This window comes from Hipposideros armiger, unplaced genomic scaffold (assembly GCF_001890085.2).
Source record: "Hipposideros armiger isolate ML-2016 unplaced genomic scaffold, ASM189008v1 scaffold_222, whole genome shotgun sequence".
Lineage (NCBI taxonomy): Eukaryota > Metazoa > Chordata > Mammalia > Chiroptera > Hipposideridae > Hipposideros > Hipposideros armiger.
Genome location: NW_017731572.1, coordinates 725,007 through 750,451, shown reverse-complemented (window position 1 = coordinate 750,451; position 25,445 = coordinate 725,007). Strand labels below are relative to the sequence as shown.

At 43.5% G+C, this 25,445-nt stretch overlaps 1 protein-coding gene across 1 annotated transcript in view; it reads left to right on the top strand.

The window, feature by feature from the left end:
* The window catches only part of DNAH9 (dynein axonemal heavy chain 9), a 340,094-nt gene that overhangs the window by 1,022 nt on the left and 313,627 nt on the right, over positions 1 to 25,445 (top strand). Inside the window, exons 2-6 of the mRNA XM_019654458.1 lie at positions 9,566 to 9,762; positions 12,623 to 12,781; positions 13,848 to 13,978; positions 18,136 to 18,347; positions 19,901 to 20,134. Of these exons, the coding sequence (XP_019510003.1) occupies positions 9,566 to 9,762; positions 12,623 to 12,781; positions 13,848 to 13,978; positions 18,136 to 18,347; positions 19,901 to 20,134 (933 nt within the window). The remainder of the gene's footprint in view (positions 1 to 9,565; positions 9,763 to 12,622; positions 12,782 to 13,847; positions 13,979 to 18,135; positions 18,348 to 19,900; positions 20,135 to 25,445) is intronic.

The window sequence follows — 25,445 nt, the reverse complement described above, 5'->3', positions numbered from 1 at the left end:
AAGGTCAGCCCTGTGCCCAGTTCAGTTGGGGCCTCCAGGTGGAAATGTCCAACAGGTGTTTGGAGGACTCTACCTGGAGCTCAGGGAGGAAGACCTTCGGAGTTGTAGATTATGGAACGCTTTGGTGGCACCACAGCAGAAGTCTCCAGAGTGTAGGGGATTTCAGAGTGGGTGCTCAGGAGAGATTCTTGAGACGTTTAGACCTTTTTAGAATGGGAATACACTCCCCTGTAAGTTGAATGTGCTTCTGGAGGCTTGATGCCCTGAATCTTGCAAGTTATGAATTTAGTATTTACGGAGTACTGGCTATAGGATGTTTATTTCTTTGGGTAATACCAAAGAAATAAAGATAAGATCCAACCCATGAAATTAATAAAATATTTAAAGTTCGTCTGAGTTGCGTAGAGGTAGAACTTACCTAAAGTTGGCCCCAGTGCTGGACCCAGGTCCTACAGGCTCCCTGCTACATCAGGTGTTAGCCCTTTAGTTGCTTTATTAGGAGGCTGTGGGGAGGAGAGAATTTCAGGGAAGGGTCTGAGGTCACAGGAGCTCTCAGGGGGCCCAGGAAAGCTAGGTTTCTCAGTAGATATGGAGGTATTTCAGTATTTTAACATCTTGAATAGCTTTACTGCTGTGCATTGTCTGAACACCATCCCTGCAGAAATCCAAGCTTGGATCAAATCCCCTTATGAATGATGATGTTGGAAAGAAGTGTCACTGGATTCAGAGGAGAGATACATGCATGGTGTGAGAGCCATGCTTAGCCTCAAGTGTTGAACTGACTCCTGAATAAAGGAGAAGGATTAGGATAAATAGAGAGCATGGTAATTTTCAGGTAGGGAGCAGATTGAACAAAGGTTCAGAAATGGAACTACACCTAGTGTATGCGGAGGACAGCAGGTTAGTCTCATAGTTGTGTCATGGCCAAGGTATGTCATGAAAGCAAAAGTAATTTTAAAGTAGTTGAAACCCTCCAATGTTCAAGAATTTTCATTGGTGCATTGAAAGAGATTGTAAACAAACTGCTAACCGTTAGGGGACTGAGTGAAGGAATTAAGATCCATCTATAATTAAAAGGAATGGTTGATAATGAAACAATCCTTAAGATAATTTTTTTCATTGGGGCAAAGAAACACATAAGATAAAATTCACTCTTCCAGTAATTTCCTAGCGTAGAGTACAATATTATGAACCACATGCACGTTATTGTGCAACAAATCCCTATAACCCCCATCCTCCATGACTGAAACTCTACACCCACTGAACAACTCTCCCCCTCCTCTTCTCCCAGCACCTAGCAACTATCTGGCAACCATTCTACTTTGTTCCTATGAATGGGACCACTCTAGGTATCTCATATAAGTGGAATCATACAGAATTGTTTATTTTTTATATATTTTTAAATGATTTTTATTGAAATATAGCTAACATACAATATTATATTAGTTTTAGGTGTAAACCATAGTTATTCAACGTTTACATACCTAAAGAAGTGATCACCATAAGTGTAGCAACCATCAGATACCATACTATGCTATCACAATATTGTTGACCATATTCCCCATGACATGTTTGTTTTATACCTGGAAATTTGGACATTTAATTCCCCTTTAACTTTTCCTCCCTTTTAAAAGTTTTCAGTTACAGGTGACATTCAATATTATTTTATATTAATTTCAGGTATACAGCATCGTGGTTAGACATTCATATAATTTAAGAAATGATCCCCCTGACTAGTCTAGTAATCACCTGGCACTATACATAGTTATTATCATATTATTGACTATATTCCCTGTACTTTATATCCCCATAACTATTTTGTAACCAGTTTGTACTTCTTAATCCCTTCACCTTTTCACCCTGCCCCCAACCCCCTTCCATCTATCACCCAACATATCTGTACCCATCTGACGCCATACATAGTTATTACAATATTATTGACTATATCTTTATGTTATACCCTACATCTGTATGATGTAGGGTATAGCATAAGGAATACAGTCAACAATATACTATATTTTTCACTCACCCCCAGCCTCTCTCCCATCTGGCAACTATCACTATGTTCTCTGTATCTATGAATTTGTTTCTGTATTTTTTGTTTATGTTGTTCTTTAGATTCCACATATTTGCAAAAAAAAAAAATTGCATCTGTCTTTCTCTGTCTTATATTCCACTCGGCACAATACCCTCCAGGTCCATCCATGCTGCCACGGGTATTCCCTTCCATGGCCAAGCAATATTCCATTGTAAATATGTACCACCTACTCTTTATCCATTTGTCCATCAACAGACTCCCAGGCTGCCTCCACATTTTGGCCATTGTAAATAATGCTGCAATGGACATATGGATTTACATGTCCCCTCGAAGTAATGTTTGGATTTCTCCAGATAAATAGCCTGAAGCGGGATTACTGGTTTCTTCGTTGTCTCTTGTTATAGCCTTTGTTTTAAAATCTATTTTGTCTGGTGTAAGTATTAGTATTGCTACTCCAGCTTTTTTTTTTGTTGTTGTTTTTTCTAATTTTCATGAAATATCTTTTTCCATCCCTTTACTTTCTGTCTCTGTATGTCATTCAATCTGAAGTGATTCTTTTGTAGGCAGCATATGTAATGGTTTTGTTATCTTATCCATTGAGCCCTTCCATATCTTTTTTGAGTGGAGCATTTAATTCCTTTACATTGAAAGTAATTGTTGATAGATGTATAGTTATTGCCATTTTATTATTTATAATTTTGATCTTTTTTTTTCTTCCATCTTAAAGAAGTCCTTATAACATTCCTTGTAATACTGGTTAGGTGGTAATGAACTCCTTTAGCTTTTTCTTGTCTGGGAAGCTCGTTATGTTTTCTTTGGGTCTAAATGATAGCCTTGCTGGGTAGAGTAATCTTGGTTGCAGGTGCTTGCTTTACATCACATTGAATATTTGGTGCCAATCCCTCTGGCCTGCAAAGTTTCTGTTGAGAAATCAGCTGACAATCTTATGGGAGCTTTCTTATAAGTTACTAGTTGCCTTTCTCTTGCTGCTGTTAGGAGTCTCTCTTTGTCTTTAGCCTTTGCCATTCTAATTATAATGTGTGTTGGTGTGGGCCTGTTGGGTTCATCTTGTTTGGGATTCTCTGCACTTCCTGGACTTGTATGTCTATTTCCTTTGCCAGGTTAGGAAAGTTTTCAGTCTTTATTTCTTCAAATAGGTTTTCAGTCCCTTGCTTTCTCTCTTCTGGTACCCCTATGAGGCGAATGTTATTACTCTTGATGTTATCCCAGAGGTCTCTTAAACTATCCTCATTTTTTAAAATTCTTTTTTCTTTTTACTGTTTCAATTGGGTGTTTTCTGCTACCTTGTCTTCCAAATTGCTTATTTGATCCTCTGCTTCATCTAGTCTGCTGGTGATTCCTTTCAGTGCAGTCTTCATTTCAGTTATTGTATTCTTCACTTCTGACTGGCTCTTTTTTATGGTTTTGATGCCCTTTTTTATGCTTGCTATCTCTTTGTTGAAGTTTTCACTAAGTTCCTTGAGCATCCTTATAATCATTGTTTTGAACTCTTTCTCTGGTCCATTGTTTGCCTCCATCTCATTTAGTTATATTTCTGGAGCTTTTTCCTCTTTTTTTCATTTGGGACATATTTTTTTGTTTCCTCATTTTGGCTGCTTCTCTGTTTCTTTCTATGTTTTAGGTAGTTCTTCTGTGCCTCCCAGTCTTGGCCATGTGGCCTTGTGTAGTAGGTGCCCTTTGGGGGGCCTGGCAGTGTCTCCTTAGTCACCTGCTCCAGGTGCTCCAGGTGTGTCCCTTGTGTGGATTATTGTACTCTCCTGTTATAGTTGAATTTTGATTGCTATTGGCACATCAGTGCATGGGATTGACCCTCAGGCTGATTGGCTGTGGGATTTGGCCACATCCACAGCTTACAGGCTGCTGTGTGGAGGGCTTACCTCACTACATGGGATTCTCCCCAGCAGGTGCCTGTTGAGACTGCCCTTGCGTGGTACCACTTGTGGGGCTAATTGGGTGATGCTCTGCTGTGGTCTGAAGCCAACCTTCAAGTATGTTGGCTCTGGGGCCTCTTGGGAGGGGCTCTGGTGCAGGCCCAGGTCACCCACTGCCTGTGACCAGCTGGGGACTACCTGGTAGGAGCTACAAAGTGATCTGTGGTTGTTTGCTGCCTGTGGTAACTGTGGAGGCACATGGCAGAGGCTATGCTGCGAACCGATGAGGCTTGCTGCCAGTACTGGGCCTGGAGTAGCTTCACAAAAAGGCAGGACACCCCGAGGTCTGCTGATACCTCCCAGCTCCCTTAAGGTTCAGCTCCTGATAAAGCCTCGTGCAGTACACAAGTTGGGTGAGGCAGAGTCTCAGAGAGTCACTAGTGTGGGAAGAATTGTGGTCAGGTTAATGTAGACTCTGGTTTGGTGCCAATGCTGAGCCTGGAGCTCCTCAGCAAAAGTCTCAGAGCACACGGAGGCCAGCTGTCACCTGCCTGGGGCCCACAGACTGATAGTTTTTCAAGATAGAGGGCAATGAGGGCAGGGGTGGCTGCTCTCAGAGAAAGTGCCTCTGGTGTTGGGTGAGTTGGATGGGGCGAGGTCTCAGAATCAGTAGGGTGAAGATGCAGAGCTTACCAGGCCAATCAGATTCAGATTTGGCCTGTGGGGGCAGACTCAACACAGGAAAGATGGCAATCACCTGCTGGCTGCCAGGGTGGTGGACCCCACACAGGGAAAATGGTGACTGTCCTCCAGCCCTCACCCTGACACCCCTCCCCTCACGAGTTACTGTCCCTCCTCTGGATCCCAAGATGAGTGTTCTGCGAGTGAGAGTCTGTGCATGGGCCATTTAAGAGGACGTCTGGGTTTCTTGCCACCTTCCATCCCACTCACATGGTCGGAATCCCCACTGTTTTTCACAGCCAGATGTTGGGTGGGCTCCTTTTCCCGGCACCAGTACTCTGTACTGGGGAGACTGGTATGGGGCTGAGGTCCCTCCCTCCTCCGGGGAAATCTCCATGGCTGAGATATTCCTCACATTTTTCCACCTCCACATGTAAGTTTGGGGCCAGCTGGTTTTGCATCTCTGTCCCTCCTACTAGTCTCGACGTGGATTTTCCTTTATATCCTTAGTTACAAAACTTCTGTTCAGCTAGACTTCAGATGGCTCTTCAGGTTGATTGTTCTATAATTTAGTTGTAATTTTAATGTGTTCACAGAAGGAAGCAGGCACAGTGCTTATCTACTTTGCCACCTTGGATCTCTCCCAGTATTTTTATTTATTTATTTATTTATTTATTTATTTATTTATTTATTTATTTATTTATTTATTTATTTATTTTTGTGTCGGGCTTATTTTATTTAGAATAATGTCCTCAAGATTCAACCATGTTGTCACATGTGACAGAATTTCCTTTCTTTTTAAGCCTTAATAGTATTCCATTGTATGTATAGACACCACATTTTTTTAATCCATTCATCTATGGATGGATGTTTAGTTTTCTTTCATTTCTTGGCTATTGTGGATCATGCTGCAATTTAAGATAATTTTTTAAAAAGAATATTGTACATATAGTATGCTACCATTTCTAATAAAAAGAGAATGGAAGGAGGGAAGGTGCAAAGAGAAAGGGAGAGAAGGTAAGAGGTGAGGAAGGAGAAGTGAGGTAAGCAGGAGGAGGAAGAGAAGGAGAGGGGAGAGAGGGAGAGCAAGGGACTGTCTGCTCTCATCTGATGCCAACCCTTAAACTAAAACTGCCAGTTTTGCTTTGAATCCCATCCATTTTCAACTCCTTGAGGAGATAGCTCCAGAAATTCTCCCCTTTCTCCTACATTCATATTTTTTCCTTCTCCACTATATTTCCAGCTAACAAAATCCTCATTATTCTTACCACCTATCATCCCATTTCTGTGGACCCCTTTATAGCAAAATGTCTAGGATATGTGTCTGTTCTTGCTTTATCCCATTCTTTTCCATCTTATATTCACTTATCAGGCTTTCACCCTCACTCTGCACAGCAGAGAAATTAAAGAACTTGTCAGTGTCACCAGTGACCTCCACTAGACTAAATCAAATGGCCATTTATTAGTTCTTTTCCTGCTTGACCTGTGAGCAGGATTTAGCACAGCTCATGACGACCTTCTTCTGGAAGAACTTTCTTCACTTGGTTTCCAGGACACTAGTCTTCTGGTTTCCTCCTGTCACCATGGCCATTCCTTCTCAGTTTCCACTGAGGATACTCCCTATCCTTCCTAGCTTCTTAAAATTAGAGAGACCGAGGGCTCGTGCCTTGGACATCTTCTCTATTTCTTTGTGACACTCATTCAGTGTTAGAGTTTCACAAGACATCTGTGTCACATACCTCTCAAATTTGTTATTTCCAGCCTCTAAACTCTGAACTACCATATCCAACTGCCTAATCAGTGCCTCCATTTAGAAGTCCAATAGCTATGTCAAATTCTAACGTGTCTAAAAACATACTCCTGAACTTCCCTTAAGAACTTACTCCACTCTTATTCTTCCCCAAATCAGTTTACAGCAGCTCCATTCTTCCTGTTGTTCTAGTTCCAAACCTTGGAGTCATTGTGACTCCTGTTTTTTTGGGGGTTTTTTGGGTTTTTTTTCCCCCTCACAATCTCGCAACTAATCCATTAAGAAATTACATAGGCGGGGCCAGCCGAGTGGCGCGTTGGTTTAGAGTTGGCTTAGGACGCCAGCTCTGAGCAGCAGGGCTGCCAGTTCAGATCCCACATGAGGGCCAGTGATGCTGCGCCCTCTACAGCTAAGATGGTGAACAACAGCTCGACCTGGAGCTGGGCTGCCATGAGTCGCCGGCGACAGCGTAGGCTGCAGCCCCTGCTGCAGTGGGCTGCCATAAGCTACCGTGAGTGGCTGCCATGAGCTACCGTGAGTGGCTGCCATGAGCTACCGTGAGCGGCTGGCAGCCAGCGTGAACTGCCAAGAGCCACCGTGAGCAGCCGTCCAACGGCCGGTGAGTGACTGCCTCACCCGGGAAGAGTGCAGTGATCACAATTACCAACATGGGCCAGTGAAGCGACGTCCTCCACAACTAGACTGAAGAACGAAAAGGACACAACTTGTCTGCTCCCTTTCTCTAATTCCCCAGCGCCGTTCCCCTCCCCCAATTCTCCAATAAAATCTTTAGGGGAAAAAAAAAAGAAATTACATAGGCTGAGCCTTCAAAATTTACATAGAATGAGACCATTTTTTATTATCTCTCCCGCTCCCCTCTGTGCCAAGCCACTGTCTTATAGGAATAACTTGCTAACTGATCTTTTTCCTTTTGCTCCCTTGAGTCTATGATCAACAGAGCAGCTGAAGGGATCCTGCTAAAAAAGACCGTGGCACTCCTTTCCTCAAAACCCTTCAGTGATTTCCATTTCTCTGAGAGTAAAAAATCAAAATTCTACAGGCAGGACTGCATGTAATTTGACCCCCTTTTACTCACCCCTACCCTTCTTGCTCACCCTGTTTCAGTTTCACCTACCTTTACACTGCTCCTTGATCATACCAGGCCTACTCCACCTCAGGGACTTTGCACTGGCCGTTCCTTCTTCCCACAATATACTTCCCCCAAGAATCTGCACAGTGCTCTCCCTATCCTCCCCAGTCTTTTTTCAGATGTCACCTTCTCAAATATGCCGGCACCAATCATCCCATTTATAGTTGTAACCCCTCCACCTGATCCTCCTCACCTGCTTTATTTTTTTCATAGATCTTACTGTTTGTTGAGTCTTTCTCCCCTAGAATATAAACTTCATGAGGTCGGAATCTTTGTGTGTTTTGTTCACTGATGTACCTTCCCAGCACCTAAAACAGTACTGTCACATAGTAGATGCTCCATAGATATTCATTGAATAAGTGGATGAGTGGCTTTTAATTTTATAGAGTTCACAGTCATTGTCTTTCTATCACTCAAAGCCCTCCAAAGTCCAACCAAAAGCCACCTACCACTTTTTCTTCAACCAGTATACATTCAGGTATTCTATGAACATATGCTGAGTGCTTCCTATATGCCAGACCTGAAGGAGGACTGTGCATATATTAATATAAAGATTGAATAAGATATAATCCCTGCCTTTGAGATCCTCTTTCTCCTGTTAGGCTTGCTGCCCTGGGTCCAAAGAGTCCTTTCTTAACACGAATCTGAGTGGAACTCAACTTGTGACGTTTTATTTCTTGGAGCTGTCTGTTCACTCCTTGGTGTAAGTTCTCAGTTCAGTGATTGATTCCGGACAGACTAGGCATGGCGCATCCTCTTGGAATTCACACGTGGCATCCAGGTATTCTATTTTATAACAGCACAGTCTTATTGGTCACATATGGAACCCAACCAACTATATGAGTCCTTATTTCCTTTTCATTATTTACTTAGTAGTTCCTTATTACATTACTGGAACCTCTGTTTTTCTTTCTAGTATTTTTTTCCATTAGTTGTGAGCTCTTGACAGGCTGAGGTTCCTAGTGGTTTGCAGTAATTATAACTTTTTAAGTTGCTAGTGATAGAGAACTCAATTTAAACTAGCTCAGAAAGTTCAAGAGCAGTGATTCAGGAGCTTAAACGATATCATAGGTCTTGGTCTTTCTCTATCTGTAAACACCCTCTTCTCCATATTGACCCTATTCGGAGGCTCATCATGGTAGCATGATGGCCACCAGTAGCTCCAGGATTATAGAAAAGAGAAAGCTTCTCTTCCTTAAGTTCAGGTAAGAGACTTTGTCCTGATGCTCATTGGTTCAGATTTGTTCGCATGTCCACCTGTGGAGCAGGAAATGGGTAGCAAAAGAAGACAAACTATGTTGGATGTCTTAAAATTAATTAATGTTCACCCTACAGATAGCTTCATGATCCTGAACTTTGCTTTACTTCTTTAAGATGTCCCCTCATACCACCTGGAGACAGATGGTTATCCTTACCTGCATTTGTCCTATATTTTGCCTTTGGCCTTTGTAGCTGTTTCAGTCACTTCCTATTCACCCTATTGATTAGGTAAGGATTCTTGCCTTAGGGTTATGGGGATGGTTGAATACACAACACCCATCTTACAGCAGTTATGAGTCACATACACTCACAGCCCAGAGGAGGACACCATGCCACACAGGGCCACACGGGGATTGTCCTTGGGAACAGACTGAACAAACTGCCTGTGGAAAGCAATCTTTGTAGTGTCAAGAGTTGGTGGTGCCCACTGGTTCCTGTGGGAGAATGGGATGGGCTTGTTCAAATAATCCCACTGTCTGGAAGAACTGAAACCCGCTACCCAGCGATAAGCAGTGACTATGCCTGGTCCCCTTGATAAGGAGGGCTGCTTGATGAGGGGACCTTACGTGCAGGAGCAGAGTGGGGAAGGAAGTTTGCAATAGGCTATTAAAGGCTCTCCCGCTTTTACCAGATGTCAAGGCAGTACCTAACGTCAGTTCTTAATACCAGGCCTTTCTAGAACAGTGACTTGCAAGAGGTCGTGTATAGCTTTCTGGGTCTTTCTCAGAATAGTCTTTCTTTAAGGTCTCAGAATTAGAACACTTGCCTTTCTTTCCCGTGCACCTCTGTTACAGGTAGTTATCCCTGTCTTGGCCAATGAGAAGAATCACCTAGACTGGCCCCACGTGGTGTGTCGAGATGTCCAGCAGCATGCCCACAGCCTCCAGTGGGACCTCCTGGTTCTCCTTGAACAAGTGAAGGGGAAAACTTTGCTGCCTCTTCCAGTAGGCTCAGAAAAAATGGAGTTTGTGGATTCTGAAAGTGAGACCAGGTAAGTACTGCCAGCCTGGCCATATGGACCCCTGAGATATGGGAGCTGCTAGTTTTTCTGAATGTTTTCCTTACGACTTTTCTGTTCCTGACTCTGAACGTCTCCTTGCTCTGCCCACAAGCCCATTATCTGCTCTGTTTTCCAATGTCATCGAACTGTATGTTTTGTCCTGATTACTACCCTTGTCCCACTTCCTCAGCCCTGTGTCTTTTAAGGCTATCAGAGCAACGTGGCCTTTTTTGCACCCAGAATTATTTCAGGGCTGAGAGCAGCCACACTGATTTCAGTATTTTGCTTACCAGGACAGTGTCTCATCATTGGCAAAGAACCAGGTCTGGTCTGGGAGACAGCCACGCCACTTCCCAGCATCTTCCCAGCACGCAATGTCACAGAATTAACTCTGGTGTCTCTTGTTGCATTTCCAGACCCTCGTCCCACAGTAGCTGGACACTTTTTTCAGGTCCTGGGGATATTTTTTTTTGTCCCCCCTCCACCCACCCAAATAGAAACAAATCTTGCTTTGTTGGAGCTTAAAGTCCTTGCCTCCTGTGCCTCAGTAGGTAGTAAAACCCCAGCCTCTTCTCCTTTCAGGAGTGATATCCACCATCAGCTTCCACTTACCATTCCTGCTACCAGCTGTCTTTGTTCCTGTCCCATGAGGATTTATTGTTTTCCTTTCAAGCTAGGCTATGTATCTAAATGATGTATTTTATTACATTCTACTCGGGGCAGGTGGCTCCTGCTCCTAATAAGATGCTTAAGGTAGAGGGAATTCCCCAAACACAGAAATTTACCTGCTGAATCGCCAAAGTAAAAATGCCCATGACCGTTTCATTTTAAGTCTTGGTTGGTAGTAGTAAGTAAACCATTTTCTTAATGTTTTAGATCCTAATATTAAAATGTTGTGTTGGTTCAAGAGCAACATAGATGGATGGAGGACCATGACAGATCCACTATCTCTATCGTTTCCTTGGGTATCTGAAATAAAATGGCATTGGTTACATAGAACTTAGTGCAAAGCCCTGGATCCCGGCTTTTAATGCAGGCTCTGCCACTTACTGGCCAGGTGACTTGCAAACAATCATATAATCTCTCCCAGCCTCAGTTTCCTCACTTGTTAAATGGAGATGACCTTAGAACCTACCTCATACTTAGAGTTCTTGTGAGATGGCATCCATAAAGCTCTTAGGACAGTGCCACGCATATAATAGAGCTTAATAAATGGTAGCTATTATGACCAAGCTAGAGAGACTTGAGACTGGGATTGGCCAAAAGAGTCAAAATGCAAAGCCTGCTGATGTCCAGCATATACTAGACATTCACCTTCAAGGATAACTTGGGAGAAGGTCATAATGAAAGCTGAAGTGGATGACTACCAAGTTGGATGACCTCCATCAAACAAGATGGGCAAATTCCCAAATGCCAACTGGCCACAAGTGCCTGAGACTACCCAGCATTTCTATGTGATTGTGGCAACAGGCTGCCTTCCTGCATGAGCTCAGCGTGCTTAAATACCAGGAGTTTTCCAGTGTCTTACTGTTATCGTTGTATATTTAGGGCCCGTGATTTGATCTGAAGAATAAGTAATTTATGTGATGGCAGTGTGCTTTATAATGAATTTTTGCTATTGGAAGTAATTTGCTGCATATATAATTTGAAGCAATTTCCCAGTTAACTGGAAAACTTACTGTGGTTTCATAAAAATATTCCATTTCCAAAATAAATAAATTCAAATTACCCTTTTCCTGTTCCTTTTACATTTTAATATAACTTTCAGTTTATGTGTACATAATCATTGCTGAGTTTGTCTCCCATTGTTCAAATTTAATAATTTCCCAAAAGACTAGATAATATTTCAGGAAGGTGAGTATCTTCTCCCTTTAATACCTTCTGTCATCACTTGTGCCATATCATTGTTCAGCAAATATTAATTTGATTAAATTAAGCAAAGGTGGTTTTTAACATGAAAATGTGAGTGATAGACTCTCTCATTTGTATTTTGAGTTCTTGGCATGAAAACCTTATGTTAAGATTTAGTAAAAAAGCAAACCAAAATGTATTTTTTATTTTTAACTTCTTCCAAAATATTCCTGTTTATTTTTGTTTGTGTTTGTTTGCTTGTTAAAAAAGGCAAGTGAGGTAGAATGCTTGGGAATTCCATTCTTCATTGAAGAAGTGAGAACAAAGCGAAGTTAATATTGGTGTTCAGATGGCTGATGGTTTGCCTTATGGAAGAGAAAGTAACCTATTTTCTCTTGATTCAGAGGTCAGAACTAAGATCCAAATGAGGCAATCACAGGGAGGTGGACAAGGTTCGGTGTAGAGACACACTTTCCTGCAAGGAGATCTGATCTCCTGAAGAATGCACTGCTTTGTCACGTTGGGAGCTGTCATGCAAATGTCATGCTGACATTGGTGGGATTCAAGCAAGGGTTGGGTGGTCATGCAAATGTTTCCTTTCCATTTGAATGTTTTCTGTGTGCAGTGATCCAGTGGAGCCCCAAGTGCAAGTGTCCAGTGCATTTCTGCATTGACAGAAAGACTTGACAGGATTCAAAATTCTTATACTAGTCGTCAGAATATTGGTGAACCCCTGAGTCTTGAATAATTGTGTATGAATAACTGTGTATGCATGCATGCATAAGCATTTTGTCTGCGGAGAGGATCTGTACTTTTCATTGACTACTCATCAGTCTATTGTCCAACAAAAGTTAAGAATGCCTGGACTAGATGGAATTCCCCACCTATTTTAAAAAATATTTGGGATTCTGTTTTGGGGTACACCCAGAATTATTTAAAATGTTTCAGGAGTTTTTGTGTTTTTGTTTGTTTGTTTGTTTGTTTTTTGTGCTTTTCACAGCTTGGATTCTGCAGATAAGTCAGTCATTTATGCCATTGAGTCTGCAGTGATCCAGTGGAGTCACCATGTACAGGTGGTACTCAAGAGAGAATCTTCCCGGCCACCTCTACCACGGGGGAGTCCCACCCCTAAGGTGGAGTTGGAGTTCTGGAAGAGCAGGTAGGTACATGCTCAGACCCTGGGGAGTAGGTAGAGGTCCTACAGAGGGTGGTGGCCTGGGGGAGCCAGCCGCTGAGTTTTGTCCTGCCATCAGGTGTTTCTCATCCGCCCTAGAGCAGACAGCTCAATGTCATTTGGGTCAGTACAGCTGTCTATGCTCTGGGACATGTACTGTTTCCTTAGGGTTCAGCAGCTGCCCCTCCTTTCTTGGGCTATAGCCGGTGTATCTTCTGACATTTCTTCAAAGGCTCTTTTACCTATATGTAAAACTAACTCTCCTTCATATATTTTTTTTCTACTTGTCTACTCCTTTTTCCTTGGACAGTCAAGGCTGTATGCATACACTTTTCGTAAGGATATGTAGAAAAATAGAGGTTTTGACAGGTGGATGGCGAATAGTCTGTCCTAGGTCCCAGCCAATCATTAGCAGGGCTAGAAAGCCCATTCCCCCCTGTGTCCCAGCCCCACCGAGTTCCAGAAGGCCTAACTATGGCTCCTGCTGATTCCCTCTCTACCTCCCCATTGCCTTGTTCCTATTGATCATTACGCTTATCAAGCTTTTACTCAAAAGGAGGTAGACAGATGTTTGAGGCAGATGTCCCTGTCCTTGTATTGAGTGGAGAGTGTCCGTGTCACATGACCAAGTGTGCCTCTAGCCCTCTTTGTGCCACCATACTGAGATGCCCCATCCTCTTGCCTGGTGTCTGACCATTCCACTGACCCACTGTGGGGCCCTTCTCCAGCAGCCTCATTCTAACACCTCTCTCACCCCACCCCAAACCTTACTACAAGAGCTAATGAGCTCCAGCTGCCGAGCTGAGCCACTGGATGGTCACAGCAGTTTTCCTGCTGTTACCTCTTGGAGCTGCCCCTTTGAAAGATGTTCCCTATGGAGGCTTTTGCCCTCCCTGTTCTTGGAACAGATGTCCTGGCTATTTGGGCTGGAGCCAGCCTCTGTGGAAGCACCCTGAGGCAGGGCTCCTCTGTCTGTCTGAGGGTGGGTCAGCACACTGTGGCCAAGAGTCCTGATGTTCACCTGGATTCACCCTTCTCTACGGTGCTGCAGGTCTGAGGATCTGGAATACATTCATAACCAGCTAAGATCGGCACGGGTGAGGGCCATGGCAGGGCTCCTGGAGAAGCTTCACAGCAGCTACTTCCCAGCGTTCCAAGCCATGTGCAGGGATGTCCTAGCAGGTGAGGAACAGGATTTTCATAAATACATTTGACTTGAATTTTTTATTCAGTGTGGAATTATCGTCTCTCCCTGATTTTAGCAGCTTCAAGTTCTTAGGAATTTCAACCTGACACAATGTGGCATGGTGGCAAGAGTACCAAATCTAGAAGTAGGAGGGCAGCTCCCCTGTGCTCTGCTTGCATTTCCACCACTTTGTGACCCAGTGAAAGTCACCTAACCTTTCTGAGCTTTAGTGTGTACCATGAGTATAGTACATACACTTTCCGCCCACTTCCCCAGGCTGTTGTGATATAATGTAGGTGGGTGTATTTTACTGACTGTACCACACTGCACAAATGCATGTTGTTACCACTCACCTCTGCAATGCAGGTCCCTTTGCCCCCCCAGCTCCTTGAAACGTCTCTGTTCCATTTCTAGCCCCATTCTGTTTTTTCCATTCCTACTGTCAGATGGGACAGCAATTTCCTGGCCATCTGAGCAGCAGACAAAATTGGCCCTTGTCAAAATTGCAAAGCCAGCAAAATCTATAATTAGAAGTAGGTAAATTTTTTCAGGACTCCCTCTCCCCTCGCCAGTGCACTTTGCTTCTTTCCTTTCTCTTTCAGACTCCTCCTAGCTCTTCAGTATTGAAGGTCAAAATGTACTTTTAGTGTATTTGCAATTTCATGTGATTTATGCTCAATCTAGGCTGTGATTTTCAAACATTTTTTTCTCTATCAGAACTCGTTCTTTAAATACTATCTCCTGTATAAGTCCAAAATATAAATCTAATCAATGTATATTTGCTCTGTTAAAGTGGGAGCGTCCTGTGTCCATAGCTCCTTGGTTGATCCCTTGTCCCACCTTCTCCCGCTCACAGTATGGGGTTTGAAAACCACTCAGCTACAGGGATACAAGTTCAAGTGGCGAAGTTTCTGACATGTGCTGTATAACAGAGAAGAACTGGCAGAAGTAGCTAGTCTTTGGGGGTCTTTCTGGGCCCTAAAATCTCATCACAAAGTCTGCTGTGACAGCACATAGAGCTGGCTTGGAACAAAGTCCCTCTGGAGGTCACTGAGAGATTTTGTCCCAGAGGAATCAACTGTTGTTCCCAATTTATAGTTCAATAAAAATGGTGCAGGTGTCACAAAAAAGGGGTATGTGTATCACTATTGGTATGAGAGATGATTGTTGGAGATGTATAGATGGGTGTATTTAAAAATGTTAAAGTGTAACTGTTTTTGTCAAGTGATATCAGTTTTCCATTTATGTAGTGATTTGAAGTTTTCATTTTATGTGATTTTATTTAGGTTAAAATGGGAGTCACTTCAGAGAAAAGTATTAAGTAATATTACAGGTTGTATGCAGACATGACAAATATGATAAAAGAGGTATGCAAATAACTAATTTGGGGATCTAAAATAAAACAACATGTAGTAAAAGTATATTTATGAGTTGGTTATTCAGAGCCCCAAATGTATTTTTTCACATTAACACATTAATAGTCTATAATCATTCACATTGATTAGATTACTTGTTATAAAAGATTTGGTTCCCCACTCTGGTTTCGAAAAGCTCTTTACAGTATATGATGGCAATGAAAAGAAATTAGAAAAAACAATATAATTATAATAGCACCAAATAAACACTACTGTAAAAACAGAAATCCTTGAAATACATAACTCAATTCTGATGATGGAAGAAAAGAAATTTTGATTAGAGGAATTAGGTAGACACTTGTTTAGAAATTGTGATGGCATCTTTGAAGAATAAAAATATTTTAGAGGCTGGCAACTAATTTTCTCATTTCTCACTTAATTTCAGGGAACCTATATTTGTTTATCCTACATATATACACTATCTGCATTATTCTTATTAGTCAGGGCTCTTATATGATCAGGGTTTTTCATTGGCTCACTGATGGAATGAAGAGTGGGAGAGGAAAAGAAATATTCCTGAATTTCTGGGTGTGAAGTGGAAAAGTGTGAGAAATAAATAAGGAGGTTGAAAGAAGGTAGGATAATGTGTGGGAACAAGATCGGCTGAAGTGGAATTGATTGGGCAATGAGAACCTGGGAAAACAGGAAGCAGAAGTACTCTGCGGGGGTGGAGGTTTGAGGGTGGGGGGCAGAAACCAGGGCAATAAAGACTAATTAGGGAGTTCTCATCTCTGGCCATTAGGGGACAGGATTGGCATAGTACAGCCTGGTGGCCCCTCCAGGCTTTTTGTAGGTGTATATTTGTGGAAGAGAAAGAAGTCCAAGTCCAGTGGGGTCCTGGAGCTGACTTGGATTGGCTTGCAGTTTCTCTTGAGAGCCCACTGTATGCAAATATTTTCAAGTCCTCTTCCCCAGTACTCAGTGAAGTCCAGGTGGTAGCTTGAAATCAGGCACAGTGGGAATATTAGTAATATTTACACCACAGAAATTGGCAAATACTACAAATAAAGGCTTTTTCCCAGAAGAGCCTGTTGTTAAAGATTTATCAGCAAATCACTGGACATCATTGTGCAACTAGCCATTTATATTTGCAGGTGTAAGCCTAACTTTATTCATTTCTTTTCGTTTGCCTTGTGAGCCAAGGTGATTGCACCCTGAACTGGGTGATCCAACCCTCAAATAATTGTGTTTTTAAAATCAGTGGAGTGCCTATTTGTATGATTAAAGGAGGTTTTGTTTTTTAAAAAGCAGATACAAAGAGAAAGTTCCTCTGGCCTGATGGTCTCAGACTTTCTCACGGCCCTGTGAAAGCTAGAGCTTATGCTCATTAGAATGGCTGTTGAATTCTGATACCCTCCACCCCTACACAGCAGTGTGATACTTCCAGCTCCCGCATTTAAGAATCACTGCTGTAATCAATTTACCATGACATTTGACTTTCAAAAATTCAGTTCACACACTACTTCCCACAACTCCATTTGGGACATAAAGTACAAACATACACATCACAAACTCCTGTGTATTGAGCCTCACAACCATCAAGCCAGGGGTTCAACATGATAAACGTGGGGTAATCTTGCTTTTGCTCAGCGAGGCAGGGCAGGCCAATTCACAGGAAGATCCAGGGAAAGTTGCTTAGGTCTTAATTTTTTCACTAACAAAGTGGGAGTAATAGAAAACCTCAAAGTTTTGTGTGAGATGATATACTCGTAAGTCTAGTGAGTAGAACGATGCTTGGTATATTGCAGCTGTTTACTCAATAGTGTATATTCCGAGTGTCCTTTAGGATGAACGCAGAGCTGCATGCACATAACATAACTGAAGGCCGTCTGCTCTCATATGCTAGTGCCTGATGACCTGCCTGGGAAAGAACTGGCCTTGGTGAACACTCTCTTGCAGTGCAGTTTATTCAGTGGCTTTTACATTCCTTCTAGGTTGCAATGCAGAATGAGTACCCGGTGCTGCTGGTTTTTTCCTACTTTCCCCTCTCAGTCACCATAAGATGATTGGTGAAAGGCACCTCTCTTTCCTTGGCTGTGTTCAAAGGAGATGGTAGGCGATTTTCCTGGCTTCGAAAACTAGCAGTCTGTACTATTTTGCTGTTCTCTGTGACTTTTCCTCTGTAAAAGCTCAATGAGATTCTTCACTAGCAGCTATTTATCAGAGACATTACCATTATGAAATGCCTGCTTTGGTCCAACACTGTGCTAGCTGTGTATGAAGATTCTATTTGTGCTACCTTCAGACTTTCCAAGAACTTTTTAATAAAATTAGTTACTGGCCAGCTTATTTTTGAGTTCCAGAGAGGTTAAATGTGCCCAAGGTCATACAAGTGGTAAGTGTCTGGGTTGGCATTTGAAGACAGATCTTTCTGACTAAAATCTTCCCTCTGTCATCTACTTAATGTTGCCTCAGAGATATCGGCAGCAAAGGAATCAGCAAATAATTACTGAGTATCTTCCACACACACAGCACCAGACTGGGGCTGAGAGGGCCAGGACGAAGTCCAGGCACAGAGATGTTATAAGAGAGGCGCCTCAGACCATTACCCTAGCTGCCCAGGGCTCTCCAGAGTCCAGTATTTCCTCATAAGAGCTAGAAAGTTTATGGGGACCAGCCTTCTCTCTGCTCTCCAGTTTAGAAAGAAATGGCAGCCATCACTTTGCAGGCACCAGGGCTCCAACTCAGTGGGTATGAGCCCCAAGCAGGGAAGGGTGACTGTCTTCAATTTCTTCCAGCTCTGAGGGAGGCGCAGGATGTCCACATGCACCTGATGCCACTCTGCCGCCAGCTAGAAACCCTAGAGGGCCTGGAGTTTCCGGAGGTGAAGCCATGGCTGCGACCTCTGCTCCACGTGGTGTGTCTGATTTGGGCCACGTGCAAGTCCTACCGCTCCCCAGGGAGGCTCACTTTGCTGCTCCAGGAGATCTGCAACCTTCTCATCCAGCAGGTTGGCCACCCCAGGATCGCCAGTGACCTCCCCCTGGAAAGAGTACAATGTACATTTTTTTAGGGCAGGGAAATAATTATGGTCCAGAGGGTTCCCCAACTTGATTTATTTTAGTAACAAGGCAGTAGTGCTGGAATACACTGAAGGTCTTCCTTTCTTCTCTGCCCAAAACCCAGGGTCTGACGAAGAGTGGACATGGTGAATTTCACCCTCCTTAATGCCCACGGACTGGCATTCAGTCAGCCATGAAACCTAGCAGTTAAGAATGCTGCCTCTGGAGTCAGACACCCTTGTGCCAAATCCTGCATCCCCTCTTGTTAGCTGTGTCTACCTGGACAAGTCACTTATCTGCTCTGTATCTCACTTTCCCCCTTTGTGCAATGGTGAAAAGAAGAGGAACAACTCCAAGGGTAGCGGGGTGATTGTGAGGCTCTGATGCCATCATGGTGGCAAGGCTTACAGTGTGCCCTGCTCTGCTAAGAACTCGCTGCCTGTGAGCTACAGAAAGGCAGCTTCTTGAATCACACACTTTATGCTCCTTCTTCTTAGGGACTCTTGTGGCATCAACCAGGGCAGCATAAACCTCGAGGAGTGTGTCTGTGAACAGAACTGGAGGCCTTAAGGATGTTTGGGTGATCTTCCCCCCAAATTGGCTTCTTTTCCCTCTGAGGAGCTGTGACCCTGAGAAAACAATGAACATGTTTAAAGAGGAACTGATAACAACTAACATCTATGGAGCACATTGCAGGCTCCAAATTGCTGTGATGTGCATGACCATGGCCATGTTTAGTTGAACCCTGTAGGTGGGCAGAGACAGCCTTACTTAGTTATTATTATTTGAAAATGTGGACTAAGGCTTGGGGAGGTTAACTAAGTCGTCCAAGGTCACCCAACCCAGGATCAGAAGCCAGGGATTTGTCGCCTAGACCTGTGCTCTTCCATCACTCCATGTTTGTCCGCCAGGACTCTTGGTTGAAAGTGTAAGAAAACCCAACCCAAACTAGCATCGACAGAAAGATAATTTATTGGCTTATGTACCTCAAATATCCAAGGAAAGGCTGGCTTCAACCCTAGCTTACCATAAAGCCTTAGATATGTCATCAGGACCCAGTTATTTCTGGCCCTCCCTGTGGTGGTAAAGATGGCTTCAGCTTCACAGCTTTCCAGGTTCAAGTCTCTTGGAGACAGGGAAATAATTGTGGTTCAAATGATTTTTAAACTCAAATTATTTTACCATAGAATGTCAGTAAGTCCCAAAAGAACACCTGGGAAAGAACAGTTGCCCCTTCCCCAGCTGGCCCCACAAAAGACTTGTGGTGTTTGCTTGTCTCTGATTGGTCGCTTGCCCACCCCTGAGCCAAACACTGACTATTTGGCTTGGCCCCAAGTCCTAGTTCACCTGTGGAGCTGGGGAGAGAGTCAGATGTTTTCTATATTATGCTTCTGAAAAATATCACTTGGCAATTATGCAGTTTAGAGTTGGTTTTGATTAAGTTGTGGGATGTCCTGTACTTTCCACGAGGCTTAGTGACACTAATGTCTTTGCATTCCAGGCCTCTGATTATCTCAGCCCAGAAGACCTCCTGAGAAGTGAGATAGAAGAAAGTCGGACAAAACTGCAAGTGGTCGTGGACACCTTGAACTTCTTTAAGCAGGTGTTTCAGGACAGAAGGGAGAATCTCCACACTTACTTCAAAGAGAACCAGGAAGTCAGGGAGTGGGATTTCCAGACTTCTTTGGTCTTTGTGCGATTGGATGGCTTCCTGGGACGACTGCACATGGTGGAGGTGAGTGTGCTCGTTCACCTCAGGCTCCCAGCTCCCGAAGGGAGTAAGCAATCCAAGGATCCAAAAGCGAAATAGGAAAATGACCACTGCAACATGGTGGCCAACTCTCCTTTGGTTGGAAGAACACATAATAAGATTCAATAAGTATTTGTATTGGTCATATAAATTGATCATCACCCAATGGAGGACCTATTAGAAGTTTAGGAAATTGTGATCATAGAAAAATTTAGGAAGAAAGCCCGAGGAATCAGTCAACTAATTCAAACTAATTGGTTTTTAAATTGCCCATAATCTTCAAACTTTGTTTCAAATAAACTCTTGGCTAGAAAGTCCGATGTGCAAAGTGCAAGCGAGCTGGCCTGAACGCAGCGGGCCATTCCCATGAAGCCACTGCTTTGAACTTGTGCTTCTCCACTCTCTCACACTAAAGGTGGCTCCGAAAACTATAAGACTAGCTGAATCCCCATGCAAAAGAAATGTGACTTTTGCTCAGAATTGTATCTTTTCCCCAGTTATTTAAGACTTAATGTAAACATTAGTTTAGGGACCAGGGTGAGAAGACATGAAGGCTTTTCTTTTGGTTCTTTTTATCCTCAGAATTTAATATGGTTAACAGGTCTTTTAACACTTTTCAGCTCTATATTTGCAGATTGAACTTTGGTTGCAGGCAGTGGGCACAGTAAAATCAAATATATACTTATTCTAAAACTTATTTAAGAAATTCAGGGTCAGATTCAAGATTAGGACAATAGCCAAGGAGACCGAGAAGGAATTAAAATGATCAGCAGAGATTAGCTATGATCAGAGATTTGGGATGACGAGAGGGTTGTGGTGGGAAGAGGCTGTAATGAATGACGCAAACAGTGGGATTATGAAGATACAAGTATGAGATTGAATCTGTTCATTTCAGTTCAAAAGCTTTGATCCAGCACCACCATTCACCAGTCCCTGAGCTAGGCGTAATGATGACTGAAATGTGCTTTTACCTGTAAGAAGCCCGTGGACCAGTAGCCACAGTGCAGGAGAAGGTAGACATGAGTGGAGGAGACCCAGGGATGGAAAGGCAGAATCAGGACACACCAGTGAGGTGTATTAAATGCCATAATACAAGCAAAACTGGTGTGTTATTGGGAGCAAGAAAGAGGGATTCCCTAACCCAGTGGAGCTCTGAGAAAGTGGGAAGCACAAGAGGAAATACATCTCTAAAATGGACTAGAAATTCACCAGGGAGAGAAGATGAGGAAGGGCACAGAGACAGAAAATGTGTACGCAAGAAAGCCAGAAGCTAGATCTTAGAAAAGGCGCACCTTAAATCCTTCATCGGGATCATGGAGAGTATAAATAATTGATATCCGGCCTTATTCTAAATGCCTCCTTTTTCTGCAGCTGTTTCCATCACAGCTCTTGATGCTCAGCCTCATCTCCCCTTCTCCTCCACTCTATTTCTCTCATCTCCCTCAACGACCCCTCCACTTTTGTTAGCTGAGGTGACAGACCTCCAGCTCCAACTGCCCTGGCCTGGCTCACCAGGGTGGAATCACCGGCATCACCGCCTTGCAGGCTCTCCAGCCCTGTAGAGCACAGCTCAGAAATGACTGGGGCTGGGGCCTCAGGCCTTATGCATGCATGCTAATGATGTGACTTTGCATATAGACAGCTATTCTAACATTAGGGCACCTAATCTGCGGGGTACATTCAGTAAATATACACACCCCTGGCCACTGGTCTCCCCAGAGTCATTACCCTCACAATAGTCAGCTCTCAGGCTGCTTTTCCTTTCTGAATCAAGGGCACAGATGCATGAAAAACAGTTGCTCCAGTTTAATTAGAGGGTGACTTGAATGTCACTATGCTCTCCATCTTCCTGCTACTTCCAGTGTTAAGTTTTCCATCCTTTGCTCTGGCTTACTTCCTAGCTCCCAGGCCAAACACCACCGTTTCTTTTCTCTCCTGCTTTCCCTTTTCCCTCTTCCTCTCCTTTCTACTTGTCTCCCTTCCCCTTTTCTGTTTTCCAAGCTTCTTTTTAATTTCCCTTGGCTCTTTGTTCACCCTGAATTTCCATGATTTTCCTTTTTCCCATGGCTGCTCCTCACCCCTGTCCTATTATTTCCTCCCCTTTTTCATTTTTCATCTCCCAGTCGTTTGCTCAGCCTCACGCCCTTGGCCTCTGGCTCCCCCACCTCTTCCTAGCCAGCTCAGTGCAGCGGGACATGGGCCTATCGATCTTCTCCAAGCAGATTTCATGTAGCCCTTTAGTTAACATTCTGTGTATCTCTGTGATCGATGCCTTTTTGAAATGGGATTAATCTGCTTCTCTCCAGCAAGAATTAGCATGAACCTAGCCTTATTCATCTTGCCGTTCTAATACAGTGTGTGGCCGCCGAGATGTGTGCAGCTGCAATTAATAGATACACAAAGCCAAGTTAATAAAATGACATCAGTGCTTTTACCCTCTACATGCTCATGTCCAGGGTTATGCTGTGAAGGGCTGTTTTTTAATCGCCATAGTTCTTTCAAATCCCCCCCCCCCCCCCCCCCCCCGCCTGGCCCTTTTTTGTGTTGCTTTTTTCTTTTCTTTTTTTGCACAAGAAAGTTTTATTGTGCAGATCGACTCTTCCCCTCTGGGTGCCTATTGAGGAGCAGGGCTGCAGCATATTGCTGAGCAGTTTTCAGCACGTCTGCAGCATGTGGCGTTATTGCATTCACAGGATACCACCACCCGCCACCTCCTCAGAACCGCGATACAGCTAATGTCTCAGAGAGCTTGAGCAGGGAAAGGAAGAAGGGTAGAAAAGTAAGGAACTAACATGTTTCAAGAGCCCATCTCATGCCAGGCCTTAAAACCGTAAGAGCTAGGTGTCAGCTCCCTTACAGTGACAAATGGGCACAGTTAAGCATGGCACATCATACACATGCCCACTGTCACACGGCTCAAGGAGGTTTAGCTGGGATTTGTACCCAGGAGCCTATTGTTCCAAGTATCATTTTTCCAGCAAACTTGGCTCTCTCCTGGGGGTTCTGCAGGCCTGCTTCCTTCCCTGCCACCAGCTTGGAGGTCCCGAACCGGTTCTGTGGTTTTATTATGCCCTTACACACTCTCTTCTGTCTTTGCACATTGTTTTTACCGCATGATTTCTATGTCTTTTTTTCTAAATAAGTCATTTGGGTAAAACTGTAATTCACATTCTATGAAAGGGGCACATTTGACTTTACAACTTATAAGGAAATCGCAAAAGTATATAAAATCTTTGCAATTTGAATGAACAGTCAAAAACCAGAGGGGAAAGGAGTCTTTGAGCTGCGTCTCGATTCCTTCCCTCACCCTGTCTTCCTGCTGGATGCTCCAGCTCATACACCACCCCCGCCCCCACACACCGTACACACACACTGCACACCACACATGCATACTCTGCACATACACACTACACAACACATATACACACATGCACACACACACACACCACACAAACATGCAACACACACATTATACAGATCACACACTTACATACACATACATCACACACATGTACACACACCCCACACATACTGTACACACTCCCCCTCCCACGTCTCCATATCTCACACACACACACACGTATACCCATCACCTTGCACACACACACACACTCCACACACAGTTCATGTTTGTGCCGTAACTTTGTGGATGCTGCAGATCCCTGTTTGTGTTTCTGCCTGCAGCCTCTTCCCTCCAAACAATGCAGTATGTAAGCAGCTTGGAGAGAGCCCTCGTTTCTTTCATTATAAAATTTCTGTAAAGCTGTGATTCACTTGGAGGCAAAATGATTTCCTGCTGAGACTTTATGCGAGGTGATTAGCAGGGAGATAGGTAATAAGCTGACCTAATATGCACCGCGTTTTCCTGCTCTTTCTGCCACCTCCAGTCACTCTGCCGCCTCTTTTCATTCGGGCCTAATTGGGCAGCCTTCCCTTTCAGCCCTGCCTGAGCATGCGGTCACACAGGAGACCATTAGCCACATAAGGTCAGTTGCTGTCGTAAGGTAAAGAAAACAGTCTTTTTCCCAGTGACCTTTTGAGATTTTCATCTGTGAATGTCTGCTTTGTGCTCTCCCTTAATGAATTCTGAAGACGTTTCTTTTAAGATGGGCTGTGTGACCTCTCCTTGGAGAACGGGCTTGTGTTTGTGGGGCTTGCTATTATCCCCAAGTTTGATTCTCCACCTCAGGGGCCATAGCACCAGTGGAAGCGTCTCTCACCACTCCATGAAAAGTTGCACAGATTTTTCACAGGAATAGGACCTAATCAGCCCAGTCAGCTGCCTGGAACCCCATGCTCTTAATGGTATCTGGAAAGGAGCACCTGTATATTAGCCATTACACATCCCTCACCCACCAACCTGATCTAATGACATCAGAGTGATCATAATTAATTACAATGCCTACTGAGTATTCAAGTCCTTCCAAGGCACGTTCCATGTACCTCAGTAACTCCATGGCCAGTCAGGTGTTGGTGAAGCAAGGTTAGGGAAGTAAGACTTAGAAAAGTTAAGTGTCTTGCCTTAAGCCACATAGCGAGTAAATGACAGGCCAGTGTTGTGTGAGCCAGGGTTTTTGGCCTTATGCTGGGCTGTCTCCATGGTGCTGTGTATCCTCCCCCTGAAGTTGACATTTTCAGCCTGTGTGTGGCATAATGAATTTCACATGGTTACTACTGTGATAAATAAAAATGGATATGTAAAAAATATCACTTAAACCTCTTATTGGTTTAAATCGCCTTTTATCAGCTTTGTGGGACTTCTAAATAAACAATGAAAAGTGGTACTTTTAAGTAGTTTAAGAATCAAGAATACTGTCATGGTCATTATGGTAAATCTGTTTCTACAGTTGCAAAACAATTTCCCACCAGTTTCTGGAACCTTCTCTACAGTACCGCTGATGTCAGACTTCTACAAAAATTCATCCAGAGATGGAAAGCTCATTACCTCTCTTAGCAGCCCATTCTATAGTTGGACATTTCTAGGCACTAGATGATTTGTTAATTAAGTGGAGCCATGTGAAATTGTCATCTTTTTGTAGGCCAGATGGTCAAATATAAGACATTTTATAAGTTCAACCTACAAGCTGAGGCCAAATCTGCTTCTTTGTCCTATTTGCTCATTTGCCTTAGTTCTGCCCTCAAAGTAGGACCAAGTGTAAGGTCCTGCCTTGCACATAACCAAGGCCCTTCAAACATTTAAAGGCACAGTTTGGCCTTACTTTGTAATTCTCTTCTCTTGTCTAATTTTCCTTAGTTTTTCAGTTGCTCATGAGTCCGTGATTCCTATATTCTCTAC